Raw genomic sequence first — 16501 nt, 5'->3', positions numbered from 1 at the left:
AGCTCTGTTAAATGTCCAAACAGATGGTCTGTGACGGCGACTTTGCAAAATATGATACATCTGAAATACACAGAGTACACATTTTAATTATATGCTTTGTGACAATATAGCGATTGAGACCCTAAACAAGATTAGCTTACCCTCGTGCGCCGTCGGGCATACCGAGTGATGTCGTCATCTTCGCTTCGTTGTAAGAGTTCCCAGACTCTTTTTTTTTTTTTTTTTGCAGTAATTTGTTTTGCTGCCATCAGCCTCATTTTAAACACATTTCTCTGTCTTGAAGTTAAAAACATCCACATGCCGAGAATTAAGAACACCATCCCCTCGATAGGCTCCATTGTTCCTGTGTTGTGCGTTTGAAATATGGCGCGTTTAGGATGATGTCATGACAGTAGAGGTGGCAACTATTAACGATCAGTCCCACCCACTTTGAAGCGTTACTAACTGCAGTGGAAAAGCAACCGAGCTAAAGCGAACCGAACTGTGCCGTACCAAGTCGAGTAGTACCAAGCAGTGGAAAAGCGAAGTGAGCCGAACCGTTCCGTGCCGAGTCGAACCGTACCGAGCCGTACGGAACCGTACCTAGCCATAACAGAAGTGCAACAGAGAACTTAATAACGATAATATTAATTATTATATACGAACCAGTTTTAACTATTAATAGTAGTAAAATAAAATAAAACAAATCTGTAAATTATAGAAAATGTGATTTATAGCCTACATAAATCGCATAGATTGAAATATATTAATAAAAAATACTATATATATATATATATATATATATATATATATATATATATACATATATATATATGTATATATATATATATCAGTGATGTGCGGGTTGATCCGAAATGAGCGGGTGCCCGCGGTCACCCGCGGTTACGAGTCATCCAAAAATAATTTTTATGATATTCGGGTCGCAGTCGGTCGGGTCGTTTGAAATAAAGATTCCAATTAAACCTTTGTAATTTATATACAATTTCGAAATACATAGGCCTACACTTTATTGGTTGAATAACTGGCGCGATTATAGAGTGACCACCTGTCCCGCTTTCCGTTGTACTGTACAGCAATTTTACCCTTTGTCCCGCCTGATTGAGCATCTGTCCCGCTTTTTCATTCGACCCTGCCTAATAAATACACGGATACGTCCATAGGCTTACTGTTAACTTATGTCGAATAGTTCAGAGGAGAGCAATAAAAGCATTAGTCGATAGGCTGAGTCGTACGTCAATCAAACTGTTGACTGGTGCACGAATGCTTCAACATTCAACAATCTCAAATTGGAGAGCGCGCGTTGTTCGGTCAGGTTAAAGGGTAACTAAACCCCTGGTCAGAGCCTGACTCCACCCACTGGCAATATTTGAAAAATGCTGAAAAGTGGGCAGATCACAGCGGAGATAGAGGGGATGAACCGAGGGCGGGGCTGAGCGAGTGCGGCGTGAACCAGAGACCCGCAGTGACGGATTGTTTGACAGCTGCTGTCAGAGTCGCTAAAATGGAGAGTGACGCAAGTAGCTTTGCAACAGAGCGCGTTCATTTGGAGTAGAGGACTTTTCTCCCCCACCTTCACCTGAAGTGGAGGATGTCGAGGTGTCTGTTCATATCAATTCGAGCAGCTTGCTCAAACTGCGGTCTTAACTCCCGCACCGTGTCGCTTTTCATCGCGAGCTGTGTGGAGAAGCCCATTTCCACCTCCATTGCGTTGGAGAAGTAATCCCGTGTAAAATGCAGTTTACACACACTCCAGCTCTAGGCGGGAACTCGCGGTCTTCCAGGCCAAGTGCATGCAACCACTGGCGCCTAATTTTAAAGTCTGCTGGTAAACTATGCTGTCCAGGAGTGCTGTCGCAACCAGCAACACACCTACGTACCATCCTGACCACTGTACTAAATACAGATAAATGTACGCTAACTTGAAGATCTAAATAACTATATAATAGCTATGCTAAGATGCTATAATAGTCTATCCTGGTCGTTTTCAATACTCGCAATTCCAACTCCTGGATCACTAGCTAAGCTCACTCCAGTGATTTTGACGGAACGAGATGGTTTTATACTGCCAAGGGCAAGGGCGTGGTAGCTCGTACTAAGGGGCGTGGTGAGCTGGAAACTGCTTACGTAACCTGCCACCGCTTACGTCACTTGCCACCGCAACATCCAATAGGAAAAATCAACTGCAGTAGCCACCGTTCAACCTGAAGAGGGCAGCACTCTGACATTTTTACACCATATATTGTAGAATTAAAACACTTTATACTCAAATCCCAAAAAAGTTACTCGAATCAATGAACAGCACTAATAAAGCACGATTCTTATAGATCATTAACTAAAAAATGTTGGTTTAGGGTTTAGTTACTCTTTAAGCAGCCGTGGCCACGAAAAAGCAAGCTACCCTTCTCACCTCATCCGATCGGGATGATTCCTCACGCCGCACGCGCATTTTTAGTTGCTAGAGGATATTTTCAACACCGCGGCAGCTGGTAAGTGTTTCATTCTCAGCGAAGTGATTTTGATGTTTATTTACTTATTATTATTTTACAAGAACAATGTGATGTGAGAACATGCAGACATGCTGTGTGTGTAGCCTGTAGTGTAGAAGTAACGCTAGCGTGCTGTTTGAGGGAGAAAAGTTTCACAGGCATCGAGGGGTCTGGTCTTTTTTATGTTATTTGACTAAACTATTATTATATTACAGTATTTTTTTTTTTTTAACTAAGAGTGCCTTAAACATAATTATCACAACACTGGTAAGGCTTATTCAGATTTTCTCATTCTCTGAATTATCATTGTTAAAAATAAAAACTATTCAGAAATGAATTAAAATATAATTATATTTTAAATGTGACACAAATATTTTTTTTTTCTACAATAGCAACAGTGTTTACAACAGCAAGACCACTTTAGCCTGTAAACTCAATAATATATCTCTGGAAATATATTTAAAAATATCAATGTCAATATAAAATTAATAATATACCTGACATCAAAGTGCAGTGTGAAGGAGATGTGACCCTAGCAGATTTCAGGAAAAGGTATGAAATGTCCTTTTGTGTTTGTGTGTGTGTTCTGCAGTGCAAAGATGCCTCGCAAAGAGAGGAAAAAAAAAAAAAAAAAAAAAGAAGGAGCTGCTTGAAGCAGCAAAAGGCAGTGTATCCCTATCCAGCTGGTTAATGAAGAGCACAACAGGTAAGAATAACACATGTAGTCTGTCATTTGTTTACACTGCAAAGGTGTTCAATTTTAGACAACAGCAACTACAACTGTAATAATAATATTAATCACTATATTCCAGTGTATCAGTTTTTTAATGTTTTGTACCAATATTTAAGGTGGACTTAAAGATTAGGTGCAAGAGTAGTAGTGATGGTTAAAATAATAGATTAATGCTAAAATAGTAGATTGTGCCTTGTTCCTAGATGGACAGAGAGTGGAAAGTAATACATCAGATGAGGAGATTGAGATAGAGGAGAAAAAGAGGGAAATGTAGAGGCATAAGTGACAGAAACAGTGCAGAAAGATGCAAGCATGGAGAAAGAGGCTGGCACATAATCATCCATTCCATATCGATACTTGAATCAGCAAGGCATGCATCATAATATAATGCTGTATTGATATTTTGAGCAGTGCTATTTAAAGCCTTGATCCATGTGCCCCTTTTATACTTTGAGCACCTGCCCCACCAAAGGTCTCTCTGCATGGCCCTGTGACCACTGCCACTAGATATAAAGAAAACGTTGATTTTTCACTCAGTGCTATTGTGTTGTTATTTTGCACTGCTGCACTTAGACTAGCTCCAGTGCTCATTGCTGCGATGCTAAATGATAGCAACTCACCAGGACACTTCACCAACTCTCCACTCATTCTCCTCAGACCATGCATTTAATTGCCTTTGACGGCCATCAGTTCTTGGCAATTCCTCATTTGCCCTCTCACGTCTGGCAGGTTCGAAATTATACGGCTGCGGGCCATCATACATGTTGGCTCTTGCCTTCTCTTCCTCATCCCAGTCAGTCGCTATAGTTCTAATACTAGACTGAGGCTACCTTTCCTCCACTTCTCCCCAACGTTACGTCATCCCCGAATTGCGTAAAAAAAACGTTAATACCAAAAACTTTGGTCTTTAAGGTGAGGTGGTTAACCTGCAACATGGGCTTTAACATCTAAATCTGATTACTACTCTAATATAATTGGAATAGATTAGAGGGGAATACAAGGTCCTTGTTTAATACAGTAAATTATATTCTACGGCCTCCTGATACCCTTCCTTCTCATCTATATTCTAGTGATCTATGCGATAATTTTATTAGTTTTTAATACTAAAATTGGAAATATTCATCAATAATTAACTTCTCAAAATAATGTGGCATCTGATCTGTCGTATTTACCTTTTTTCGTGATTCTCATTTGTCTCTATTTTACAGTTTTGGTCCAAAGTCCTCTTTTCAGATGAGAGCAAGTTTTGTATTTCATTTGGAAACCAAGGTCCTAGAGTTTGGAAGAAGGGTAGAGAAGCTCATAGCCCAAGTTGCTTGAAGTCCAGTGTCAAGTTTCCAGTCTGTGATGATTTGGGGTAGTGTCATCTGCTGGTGTTGGTCCATTGTGTTTTTTGAGTCACTGCACCCATTTACCAAGAAATTTTGGAGAATTTCATGCTTCCTTCTGCTGACCAGCTTTTTGAAGAGGCTGATTTCATTTTCCAGCAGGATTTGGCACCTGCTCACACTTTCCAGAAGGCCAATAATTCACTAAAAGTTATTTTTATTTTTTTAAAACTGTTTCTACAAATTTACTTAGATTTAATTTTACTTTAACCCAGAATTCTGTCATCAGTGACATTATTACATCAATTTCCCCTCATTGTTTGTGAACCCCTGACTTTTTTTTTTTCAGCAGAACTCAAAAAAAGATACTTTGAAGAATGCTGGTAATTAAAACCAACGGGTTTGTTATGTGTAGTCAACATAAAGGGAGTAATTGATTTAAATTTTTGGGTAAACTATCTCTTTAATTAGGATGATACACACTTTAAATTTGAATCACAGATTTAAATTTCAGCACTGGACACAGCCACTTAATGTGCTAGAATTAAATGGGTAAATAACAATAAGTAAACAGTCTTTCAAACAACGTGGTTTAATGCAATATAATTTTATTCAGTTTGGTGCATTCAGTTAGACCTTTAGTAACAGATACTTGTGCATTATTTGCTCTTTACATGTGCAGAAATGAAAGCTCCCAAGAAGATAACTCACTAGACTAAGATGTGGAAAGACATGCTGTACAATGACCCACAATGAGCGACAACCAAGAACAGTATTCACTGATTACCTTTACAAATTATTCATAGCAACAGTTAGGTAATAATTTTAATTATTTTACCAAGTACAAAATGTTTAATTACAAACATTTACCAGTGTGTTTTTTTAAAACACCTTTTACATTTTTAATGATTTAACCTTTATTTATTAAATGTTACGGTCCAAGTGTACATACAAATGCCTCATTCATTCAAGTAAATGCATGGGTAATTTTGCAAAATGTTAAATATTTTATCTACACTTATTCTATAACTGCTGTTTTTTGCTGTAATTGCATGGTTTTGTAAATACATTTTATTCATGCTAGCTTGATCAAGTGAGTTCTTTAGTGAAATTTAAAATGCTTTCATAATATTGAGATGTTTATAGATTTAAGTCATGTTATTTATTGTATTATAATCTATACAATTAAAATGAAAGTAAACGTTTTGTCAAGGTAACTTTATCAATTTATAATGAAATATTAATGAACAGTACAGTGGATATAGAAATAAAACTGGCCCACCAAACACTGGACGTCGGATAGATGTACAGATCATGTCTATATTAGGTCCGTCGGTCCATGACCATTTCTGAACATCTACTTGACGTCCAAACTAGGTCCACTATTTATACGTCAAACCATGACCCAGCTTGGACATCATCTTGACATTCAACATTTGACCTTTGAACTGGGTAATTTTTTGGACGTCTATAACAGGTGCAGAAAATTTAAATGATTAACATGTAAATATTTGTTTTATAGGGCCTATCAACATGATTAATACATGAAGAGTTCAGATGCAAAAGCTGAAATCTGAAATTTTCTTCTAGAATGGTCATTTCTATCAAGCTTGTTGATTTAAGTTCAATAATTTCACTTAAATGCCAATACAAATTACTTATTAAATGTCATTTAAGTGAAAGTACTTATCTATAAAGGCTTTATAAAACTGATAATTCTAGAAAAATTTCAGATGGCACTTAGAGGCTTTTGCATCTGAATTCTTTACATACAGATTATCTATAAACAAACACGATTTAATATGTGAATGCCTAATTGTTTATTCAGGCCATGTTTTTTTTTTTTTTTTTACATTTTCCTGTTTTTCTTTAATTGGTTTATTTAAAGTAGCCAAGTAATCAAGTAATTTCTTTATGCACACATGTATTTTTGCATGTATCTGTTTATTTATTTGGAAATGAAATTCGTGGAAAATTATAGTTCAGAAAATAATATCATGGTAGCATATATTAGGCCTATCCTCCTTATTTTTAATTTAAAAAGAACCAACAGCATCTAAAGGACAGACGAGGACAACTCTCTATCAAGGGCTTTTGATTTCAACCAGAGACAAAAACTAGTCAACATCACTCTGATTGGTCGAGGCAGCACATCATCATAACCCAACCAGTAAACGCCACTCTGATTGGCCAAGGCATCACGACAGGCATTTCGAGCGAGTGTTCAACCACTGCATAATGACGGCACAGATTTTCAGCCTGCATCGCTGATGAACGTTTCCTCTCGGTCAGCCTAGTGAATTCTATATCCATGTGTACGTATAGTTTTAGGTAGTTTAGCGTTATTGTCTTAAACTGCACAAACCTGCTGTGGTTAATGTTACAGCCACGAATGGTCAATGATTTAAGAAATGACGATGAAGATGAAATGGTGATATTGAATTGTGACTTATTTGTATAACTGTAGTGTTGTATGTATTCCCATGTTATAGAACCACAGTAATAGAAGTTATAAAAATTACACATTTGGACTATAAATAGCACTTACACGGAGGTCCCACGGACATCAACATTAGACGTGCGGAAGACGCCGAAAAAAGACGTTGCCTGACGTTACAAAACAACCCCTTTAATTGACCGAACTTGGACGTCCAAAATGACATGCAAAAGACGTCACATTGCGCAGTGGGGGTTAAGTCTGGCGAGTCCAGCTTGAATGAGGCAGTGTCGGTAAGTTACGGTATCGCATGTGGTCCAGTTGACTTGGCCTAGAATCTGAAAGTGAGTACACAGGCATCCAGACTGGGTTTGGAAGATGAATCCAGGCCGGTGAACAAGTCTCTAGCAGGTAAAAATTTGACTAAAAATGGACAGAGTGTATGGAGAGGGTTTGTGTATGAGGGTAGATGTAAATAGTCTATCAGCAAACATTAAATCTGTAAGTTTTCACTAGACTTGAGGTCAGTCAGCAGTTAGCTTGATAGAAAATAATGATCTAATCCTAAAGTATCAAATTTTTTAGATAATTTGTTACAAACAGTGTAAGCTAAATATTAACATCAACAAAATGGATCAGCTTCTTTTAAAGACAAAATGTATTTTCTATGTGTGGTAACCGCTGTGTGTGTAAATTTATATACATGCATGTCAAAAAGACACATCATAGCTTGCTATTAGCTGTAGCCAATGAACTATAAACTCACATGACCGACCTTCAATGTTGAAATATGGTTGAAATAAGGTCAGTTGTGGTTTCAACGTTGAAACAACGTTGATTCAACATTGAAAGCCGAATGGTTGAAAAACTTCCAGCACATGAACAACTTTCAATGTTGAAATATGGTTGAAATAAGGTCAGTTGTGGTTTCAACGTTGAAACAACGTTGATTCAACGTTTAAAGATGAACATTTTAAAAACTTCCAGCACATGAACAACTTTCAACGTTGAAATATGATAGCAACTCACCAGGACACTTCACCAACTCTCCACTCATTCTCCTCGGACCATGCATTTAATTGGCTTTGACGGCCATCAGTTCTTGGCAATTCCTCATTTGCCCTATCACGTCTGGCAGGTTCGAAATTATACGGCTGCGGCCATCATACATGTTGGCTCTTGCCACCTCTTCCTCATCCCAGTCAGTCACCATAGTTCTAATACTAGACTGAGGCTAAATGGGCATTTCCTGCCAAGGCCATGGTAAAGGGGCGGTCACACTGCACTTTTCGTTCCATTGACTTTCGTTCATACGCATGCGAATGCAAGAGGGTCCCAGACCAGAAACTCAAGCTCATGCGAAAAATTTCGCATTTTGCTGTGTTTTCCGTATTTTTACGTATTCGCCTCACGTGAAGACGTGGAACCAGTCGAAGATCGATACGTCACTGCGTGACCTCTCTGTACAGAAATTCCAAAATGAAGGACGCGTTAATTTTAGCTGTAGCGCAGCATCCTGTTTTATATAATACATCTTTAAAAGATTATAAAAATAAAATAAAAAAAGAAGCTGGATGGTTCGCAGTGTCAATGGAAACAAGAACAGATGGTACATTTGAATGAGGACACGTTTTATATTTTTTTTATTGCTTGGTGTGTATATATTTATATATAGAGAGAGAGAGAGACAGAGAGTACAATATAATAAGACCCTTCGACGCCATCACAAAAGACACAGTACAAGTGTGATAACTGAGGGGAAACCGTTACATCTTGCTCCCCCCCCATATTCGCAGCAGCGTCCGAAATAATTTTGCACGTTCAAAGTCTAGTGTGACCGCCCTTTTACAAGGACCCCCCTCTCTGCAGATGTTACACTCCCAACTCTTTTCTCTCCTTTAGTTGCAACAATGCTTCCAGGATTCTGGACTGTTGTTAGGCCTGTTCCAGATGTCTTTTGCTGTGAACCCATGCCTCAACAGGACTGTGGCCAGCTTATCAAAGAATGTTGCATCATTTGTAGGATTAAAACTGTATTCTAGTGCGGGTACATTTGATACATCCTGTCTCAACTGTACCCCGCCAACCACCTCAAACATTTCTCTAGATTTTATGATGAACCCTGCATGGCACAGATTAAGGTTTACCAAAATGTAAGTTTCCTTTAATAGTCATGTAAGGATGACAAGCTATTCAATGTGGAATGGATGTGGTGAAGTGAAAAACTTACCTTTGAAAAAAACTTTCACCGATATCTTCGGACTGGAGAAGCGCATGTACTTAATGATTAAAGAGAGAGCTTATACGCATGTGCGGAGAAAATATCACAGATCAGACAAGTTGTGAACGCAATTTAAGGTGTTTCAAATGTGTTTCAAAAGTGTTTCAAATGTACCCCACACACAAAGTTTCTTTTGGGGGTTTCTTACTTTTAGACTAATCTACTAACACTAGTTGGATACAAAACTTCAGTTTAAACCATAGTCATATTAGTCGTTCCGCACATAGTTTCTTGAAGAATGATCATATGACTTTTTACATACACCATGTGACCTGTAAATGCGAAAAAATTGTTTCCATTGCAGTTTTGCAAATTATTCCTTTTTCGCATTGCCTGAAAACCGCCTCATGCGAGCGTAAAAACTTTCTGATATATGAGCATTTTTGCAAAATGGAAACATTTCCATTACATTTGCGCACTTTGAAGGGTAATGGATACATGCCTACTGATAAGTCTGCCTGATGCACACGTGAAATTTGAAGGCAATGTTTTTGCATTCAAATGTGTATTTTTAGACTAAATTCTCATTTTTATTTGATTGCCCTAGTTTATTGCTTTTTTCTAAGTGTGTGTCATTATTAAGATAACTTTGTTTTGTTCTTGAAATAAGCTTAATATACAAATTAATTTATAAATAAGAAACTACCTAGAAAAATGCAAGACAAATACAAACTAATCCTGAAAATACAGTATGTACAGTTTTAAATTGCAAATGGTTGTCAATACAAAATAGGCTAAGTTGGTAGATCTCATTTATTGTCATTTATACTCATTACTGTACTTTAATAATTAGGTGGGGATGATATTCTGATTTAAGTCAAAAATATTTTATTGTCTAACTCACAGAACATATTTAAGTAAATCTAATGGGAACAAAGAGAACTCATTACACTGTAGAAAAATAAGTCATTTTAACAATACAATATAAATAGCACTATTATATTTTATTATACATATATAATTGCAATATAATATATATTATACTGTTTAGATTTGTTGGTCTAGAGACTCAATATTAGGCCTATTTGTCTCTAGACCGCTATATTCTTTTCATTTAGTTTTTCTCCAAAGTGCACAATTATCTAGGATTTTTGAGAAAAACCAAATACTAGAATCTTGACAAATTTGTCTTGGCAAAATGTCATCTAAATATTAGGTGTAATATTCAATGCCACTGGTGAAAGGTGAAAGTCCGGTCTTCAGTAAAGTGCTGTCTGCTAGCTATTCTCTACAGATGAATGATCTGGGTTTTTTTTTACTGAAGAGTTGGTTAGTATCTGCCTTCCCTCAAGCTGTTACACAACCTGCCTCCTGATCCTCTGTCTTCCCTCAGTCCTGCTTAAACCACTGATGTTCTAAAATCTGCTCTAATGTCTTGGTTTGATGCCTGACCAGACACTGCTCTATCAGATCTTGAAACTCTGTACAAGTTTTCAAAGAGGAAAAGGCTGGTTAGTCATGTATGCTCTTTATGACAGCATAGCACAGGCATGTAGTCAAGTATGAAAAGCTTCTGAAAAACATAGTATTTCGTACTGTATTCAATTTTAAGCAGGGACAATCTCCTGTGTGTTACACTTACTGTACTTTAAATAGCAAATTTTATGTATTCTGTCTATCAGTTTTCCCTTTTATTTTTAGTAGCTGGGAAGTTGAACACTCTGATATTGTGCCAAAAATGTATGTTTGTATTATTGTTGAGTGCTGTTGTCTCACCACTGGAAAAATTTGGTATCAAAGGATGACGTGCTTTGGGGATAAAAACACTTATGGGCTGGTCTCCGCTTACTATCTCCAAAAGTACCATAGCCAAAGACCAGACTGTTGATGCAACCGCCTGTTGATGATCTGTATAGGAAGAAAGAGAATAACAGAGCGCTGTCATTTCATTTGCTAAAGTCTTCTGTGAGCAGTTTGACAAGTACTTTGAGATAATAAGCTTTGAATCATGTACATTATTTGACATATTATGGCATTACATCAACTCACCTTCAGAGCAAGACATGTTAATACGTTTGCTACAGCTGAAGTCTATCAGTTTGAGCTGCAGTGTCTCTGTGTTGACCAGCATGTTGTCCGTCTTGATGTCATTGTGTAAGATGCCCCGTTCAATGCAGTGTTTGGCTGCAAGCACCGCTTGCCGCATTAAACCACGTGCCACAGATTCATCCAGACAACTTCCATGGCACATGGTAAATTTCAGCAAGGTCTGACATGGATGTGGATATTCCATTACTATGACGAACTGATGTGGCTGATCAAACCACTCGATCATTTGTACAACGTAGGGGCTTTTCGGAGGTGCGCACACCATCACATTCATAACCACTTCTGACAGCAGTGGTTCTGTAGATCCAGGCTGGAAAAACATATTTTGACAAAAGGTTAGCTTGACCTTTCACTTCTGTGTGTAATATTGACATTGAGATCCAGCAGAGTCTAAAAGTCTGAGATCACAATTGAAAATGCTTCTTCTTGTCTCTATTTCCCATTATAACTACACTATAGTCAACACAGTTTTTTTTTTTTTTTACTTTTTTTTTTTTTTAGATTTTCATTATGTTCACAGACTTCTGAACCTAAATGTTCAATGAATGTAAGTATTTTTTTTATATACTGTCTTGCCAACTTACCACATTAATAAAGCTGTTCCAGGGATTCTTAGGTAGGAATTTGATAGCAACCTGCAAAGAGACAAATTGTTTTAAACATGTTAGCAATTATCTATATGTAAATTTTTATGTAAAGATAAAAAAAGTATGGAATTTAAAATGAGTATGGAACATAAATGAAAGTAAAATAGAATTTTTTTTTTTTTTTAAATAAAGCAGGAGTAGTTTACCTTCTGGCCACTAATTCTGTGAGTCCCCTTATACACAAAACCAAAGGCTCCCTGTCCCAACTTCACTCCCATATAATAACGGGAGGAAAATTTTGCTGAAAAAAGAAAACATGCAGAAAGAACAGATGAGCACTACTTTGTTTTGATTATCTTACATGAACTCCAAAAAGCAGACAGAGAAGTTATTCAGATAATGTGGCTTTTATAAACTGTATTCCATGCATTAGCTAAGAGCAGACTATAAAGGCAATCAGGGAACCAGGAAAATAATGACATACAAGGAAGTATGTGGTTCAAAATGAACTCTGTCCACTAGAATACCACAGGATTAAATTTGAATACCAAACAAGGAATTAAGATTAATCATTTGACAGCACTAGTAAAAATACAAGTAAACAGTAGACTAATAATGACAGTAGACTTACCAACAGGTGGCTCATAACCAGACTGATGTGGGGCAGGCATTGGCTCATTATTCAGTTTGGATGGGCCTGGGACAGGTGATGGCTCCAGATATGTTGGCTCAGCATTAAGTGTCAGCCACTCAAGGCTGAATAAATCTGGCTGGAGATCCGAATTATCCTGTTGAGCCATTGGGTCAATGGCAAATGGATCTGGAGCCACTTTGTTGCCCCTTTGGCAACAGAGAGCAGCACACTTAACAGCCCTCCATGTCCGGCGGAAGAATGCACAGATGCCTTTCTTCTTCCTCTTTGTTGATTGTTGTTCTACAACAAAAAAAAAAGGAAGAAGAAAAAAATAGAAACGTAATTAAAAATTAGAAACCGTAAGTCTAATACTGAGTCTACACATCATGAAGAAGGAAGAACACTGGGTGAATACAGATGTTAGACGAGACAACTGGTAAAATGGACACGTACTGTGTGATTAATCATCTTGTGACTTTCTCATAATGAAAGAATATACATTAAGTTCAATCTAAATCACAAGGGATGATGCAAAGAAAAACTTGTATTTTTTTTATGCAATCTTGAAACTAAATTTCACTTGTCTTTTAAAAATAAAATACAAGATAAATATACTGAATACTAATAAAACCACATCCTAAACTAGAATTAAACTAGAACTATATCCATCAATTCCCAATGCTACATGTTGAATATTATAAAAGGTATTATACATTAAGTTAGGAGCATATTATTAATTGGCCATAAGTGTAAAAGAGCAGACAAGTAGGTAAAATGAAAATCCCAAAAGTAGATAAAAATGACAGTAGACTTACCAACAGCTGCCTCAAAACCAGATGGACCTGGGACAGATGATGGCTTGAGCTCGGTTAGATCCATGTCCGGTTTCATCTCAATACTGGATAGACTTGGTACAGGTGTTACATCAAGACTAGATAGTCCTGGGACATTCATTGTCTCAGAAATCAGTTTGGATAGACCTGGATCCAGTGTTAACTTTAAATCGAGGCTGGATGGACCTGGGACAGGTGATGGCTCCGGATCAGCCTGATCACTGTCAGATATCACCTCAAGACTGGATGGTCCTGAGACCAATGACCCATCAGGATCAGCCGGATTGGTGTTAACTGTCAGCTCCAAACCAGATGGACATGGATCGATTGATAACGCCCATTCAAGGCCAGAAAAACCTGGCTGGAGATCTGCTGGATCATCGGATGGAGATGGGGGCAATATATCGTCCCTGTAGCAATGTAGGGTGCAAAGCTTTAAAGTCTTCCCAATTCGCCGGAAGAATGCATGGATGCATTTTTTCTTCCTCTTCCTGGTTTGTTTTTCTAAGAAAAGAAGAAACAAAGAAATAAAAGGGTAAAAAGAAATTACTACGTTACCAGAAAATGCAAGACAAATTCTGAGGCATAAACCATAGAAAGAAGAACAATGGATGAATACAACATAGTTAATGAAGTGTGACACTTACAAGTGTGCTGTATTAGATTAAATTACTATATGTACAAAAAAGTCTGTTTTTTTCCACAGTTTTTACTATTCTATTTATTAAGACTAGAGTTTTCATTTATATTTTATACTATCGTTATTCCTAACCTGTTGGGCGGTTCTCCATAGCGGCTGCTGCGGGAGAAGCCTGTTGTTCTGAAGAGCTTTTTCCTCCAGCTGTCTGTGGAGAGTCACTCAACATCATCTGAACATCTGCTGACACTGAGCTGCTGAAGTAGAGCTCCACTGACTCAAACGCAGGAGAAACGCGTGTTGACTGTATCGCTGTCAAACTTGCTGAATTTTAGTCAACTGTCTGTTTGGAGGGACTTCGAGTCTCTGCTCAGGTGAACGTCTTCGCTTCTGCTTCGGAGTCTCACTGAACTGAAGTGATCTTCAGAGCGCGCGGGTGTATAGTTTATACCGTGTGACGTCATAATCTACTGACGTTCTCTCGGGGGAGGAGGGGGTGGGCGTGTTTCAGTGAAGCGCGCCACGCCCCTAGTTCGTCTATTTACTCGCGTGCGTCTCGGTACCTCTGTACATTCAGAGGGCGATTATTTAATTAAATTGAGTGATGCGCTTTTTAGCGCATAACATGGGCCTACAACAAAATGCCTAATTTGGAATCAACAATATTACATATATGTAACAGTTTGGCATGTAGCCTAGCCTTTCAGAAGTGCAACAGAGTTAATAACGATAATAATAATAATTATATACGAACCAGTTTTAACTATTAATAGTAGTAAAATAAAATAAAAAAATCTGTAAATTATCGAAAATGTGATTAATCCCATAGCCTACATAAATCGCATAGATTGAAATATATTAATAATAATAATAATAATAATAATAATAATATATATATATATATATATATATATATATATATATATATATATATATATATATATATATTAATATCTTGAATTTAAGTAGAAGAAAATATATTTATACAATATGCAAATATATTTTGAGATATGGCTTTATTTTGGCCTCTTTTTAATATTTTTCAGATATATTAAACATATGTAAATATATTTTAATATATTTATTTCCTTAATATGTAAATACATTTACATATTAGACAATGCAATATATGTCCAAATATTAATTTCTAACATTTGTTATTACATTTCTGTAAATATATAAGATCTCTATAACTGTAATTTTATTTATTCAGATATTCAATTAATGCTCCTTTCCCCCTCATATAATAAACTCCCATTTACTCAAAATTTATGCAAATAAATAAAATTTCCATATGTTTTCATTTTATATCGATTATAATCAGTGTTAGGAATAACGGCGTTTAAAAGAACGGCGTTAGGTAACGACGTTATTTTTTCAGTAACGGGGTAATCTAACTAATTACTTTTCCCGTCGTTACAATGCCGTTAACGTTACTGAACGTTAAATGCGGTGCGTTACTATGCATTGATTTTAATATGCAATCCGAACGCACCCCTGGCTCACACAGCGAGTGAGCAGGTGGGTTAATAACGAGATAAGCGATTATGATTGGCTAAGGCAGAGTCATGTGTTTCATGGTAGCCAATCAGAGCCAGTGTTTTTACACACACGCGCCAGCAGCGCCAAAAACAAACAGTCACACTAGTGATGGGATTTATGGCTCTTTGAGGGGATCCGGGTCTTCGCGATCCGTTCCTTTCAAAGAGCCGTTCAAAAGAACGGCTCTTTTGGCTCTTTTTAAATATTTAGTCAGTTTTAAGAAGCCAGCTTGGGGGCATCTCAGTTTATCCTGGAAATAATTACTGGGAGGAAAAATGAGGTGAGATTTGTAGTCAAATAATTAAAACTCAGATATCACACACCAATATCTGAGTTTGAATTATTCTGAAATATTGATTATTACCTCGTTTGTCATGTGTGGACTATATTCCATAGGGGTTGCACAAATCCCTCTGCTTAGACAGTGACATCACTATTTTGGATTTACCTTTAGTACAAAGTGTGTGTGTGTGTGTAAAGCTACGTTGACTTATGTTATTCATACAATACCTACTCAAATAAACATCAAAAACAAAGCCGGCTGCAATGAATTTCTGTGCAAAACAGCTTTTACTACAAACACTTTCACACAAGAACATTGTTATCACACAAGAACATTTTGATAGAAAACAAAAAATATTTAAAGTAGATAAAATTAGAATAAATAAAATGGAAATGTCTACATACTACATACTATTACTACTGTAAACTTTGCAAATAGGACATCAGCCCCTTCAAGTCAATGAACAATAACAAAGTGGGCTGCAATGAACATGCACAACTAATAACTAATAACATAACGCTATAAAGGGTTGGCCTGCGCTGGGTGCGCCCCTCCCCCTATAACTGTTCTGTCTCGCGGAGGAGCTCTTTTGTGTGCATCTGTGTGAAACACGCATAGGAAAAAAGAACGACAGAAAGAACGGCTCCCCTCCAGCCGCGACTCGGCTCCCA

At 37.1% G+C, this 16501-nt stretch overlaps 2 protein-coding genes across 5 annotated transcripts in view; both read right to left on the bottom strand.

Moving 5' to 3' along the window:
• Nucleotides 1-14498, bottom strand: part of LOC132158046 (uncharacterized) — a 39559-nt gene extending 25061 nt beyond the window's left edge. Inside the window, exons 1-3 of one of the 2 annotated variants that reach the window (XM_059567297.1) lie at nt 14141-14498; nt 13351-13872; nt 12533-12835 (exon numbers count right to left, since the gene is read on the bottom strand). In XM_059567297.1, the coding sequence (XP_059423280.1) occupies nt 12533-12835; nt 13351-13872; nt 14141-14237 (922 nt within the window). In that variant the 5' untranslated portion in view covers nt 14238-14498. The remainder of the gene's footprint in view (nt 1-12532; nt 12836-13350; nt 13873-14140) is intronic. The other variant, XM_059567298.1, reaches the window with a different exon arrangement.
• On the bottom strand, nt 10320-11975 carry LOC132157657 (serine/threonine-protein kinase pim-2-like). 3 transcript variants are annotated; one of them, XR_009437576.1, is made up of 3 exons: nt 11899-11975; nt 11255-11624; nt 10320-11113 (listed from the first exon to the last, which is right to left on the bottom strand). XR_009437576.1 is itself a non-coding variant. In XM_059566983.1 (3 exons), exons 1-3 carry the CDS (start codon nt 11634-11636, stop codon nt 10595-10597), a joined length of 606 nt encoding a protein of 201 aa, XP_059422966.1. In that variant the 5' UTR covers nt 11637-11732; the 3' UTR covers nt 10320-10594. The 3 variants fall into 3 exon arrangements, 2 of the variants coding, with proteins under 2 accessions (XP_059422966.1, XP_059422965.1); XM_059566983.1 differs by lacking the exon at nt 11899-11975 and having other exon boundaries at nt 10320-10686; nt 10982-11113; nt 11255-11732; XM_059566982.1 differs by lacking the exon at nt 11899-11975 and having other exon boundaries at nt 11255-11734.
• Nucleotides 14499-16501: the final 2003 nt, after the last annotated feature.

This window comes from Carassius carassius, chromosome 15, assembly GCF_963082965.1.
Source record: "Carassius carassius chromosome 15, fCarCar2.1, whole genome shotgun sequence".
In the NCBI taxonomy this organism is placed as follows: domain Eukaryota; kingdom Metazoa; phylum Chordata; class Actinopteri; order Cypriniformes; family Cyprinidae; genus Carassius; species Carassius carassius.
This window is presented reverse-complemented; position numbering and strand designations above follow the sequence as displayed.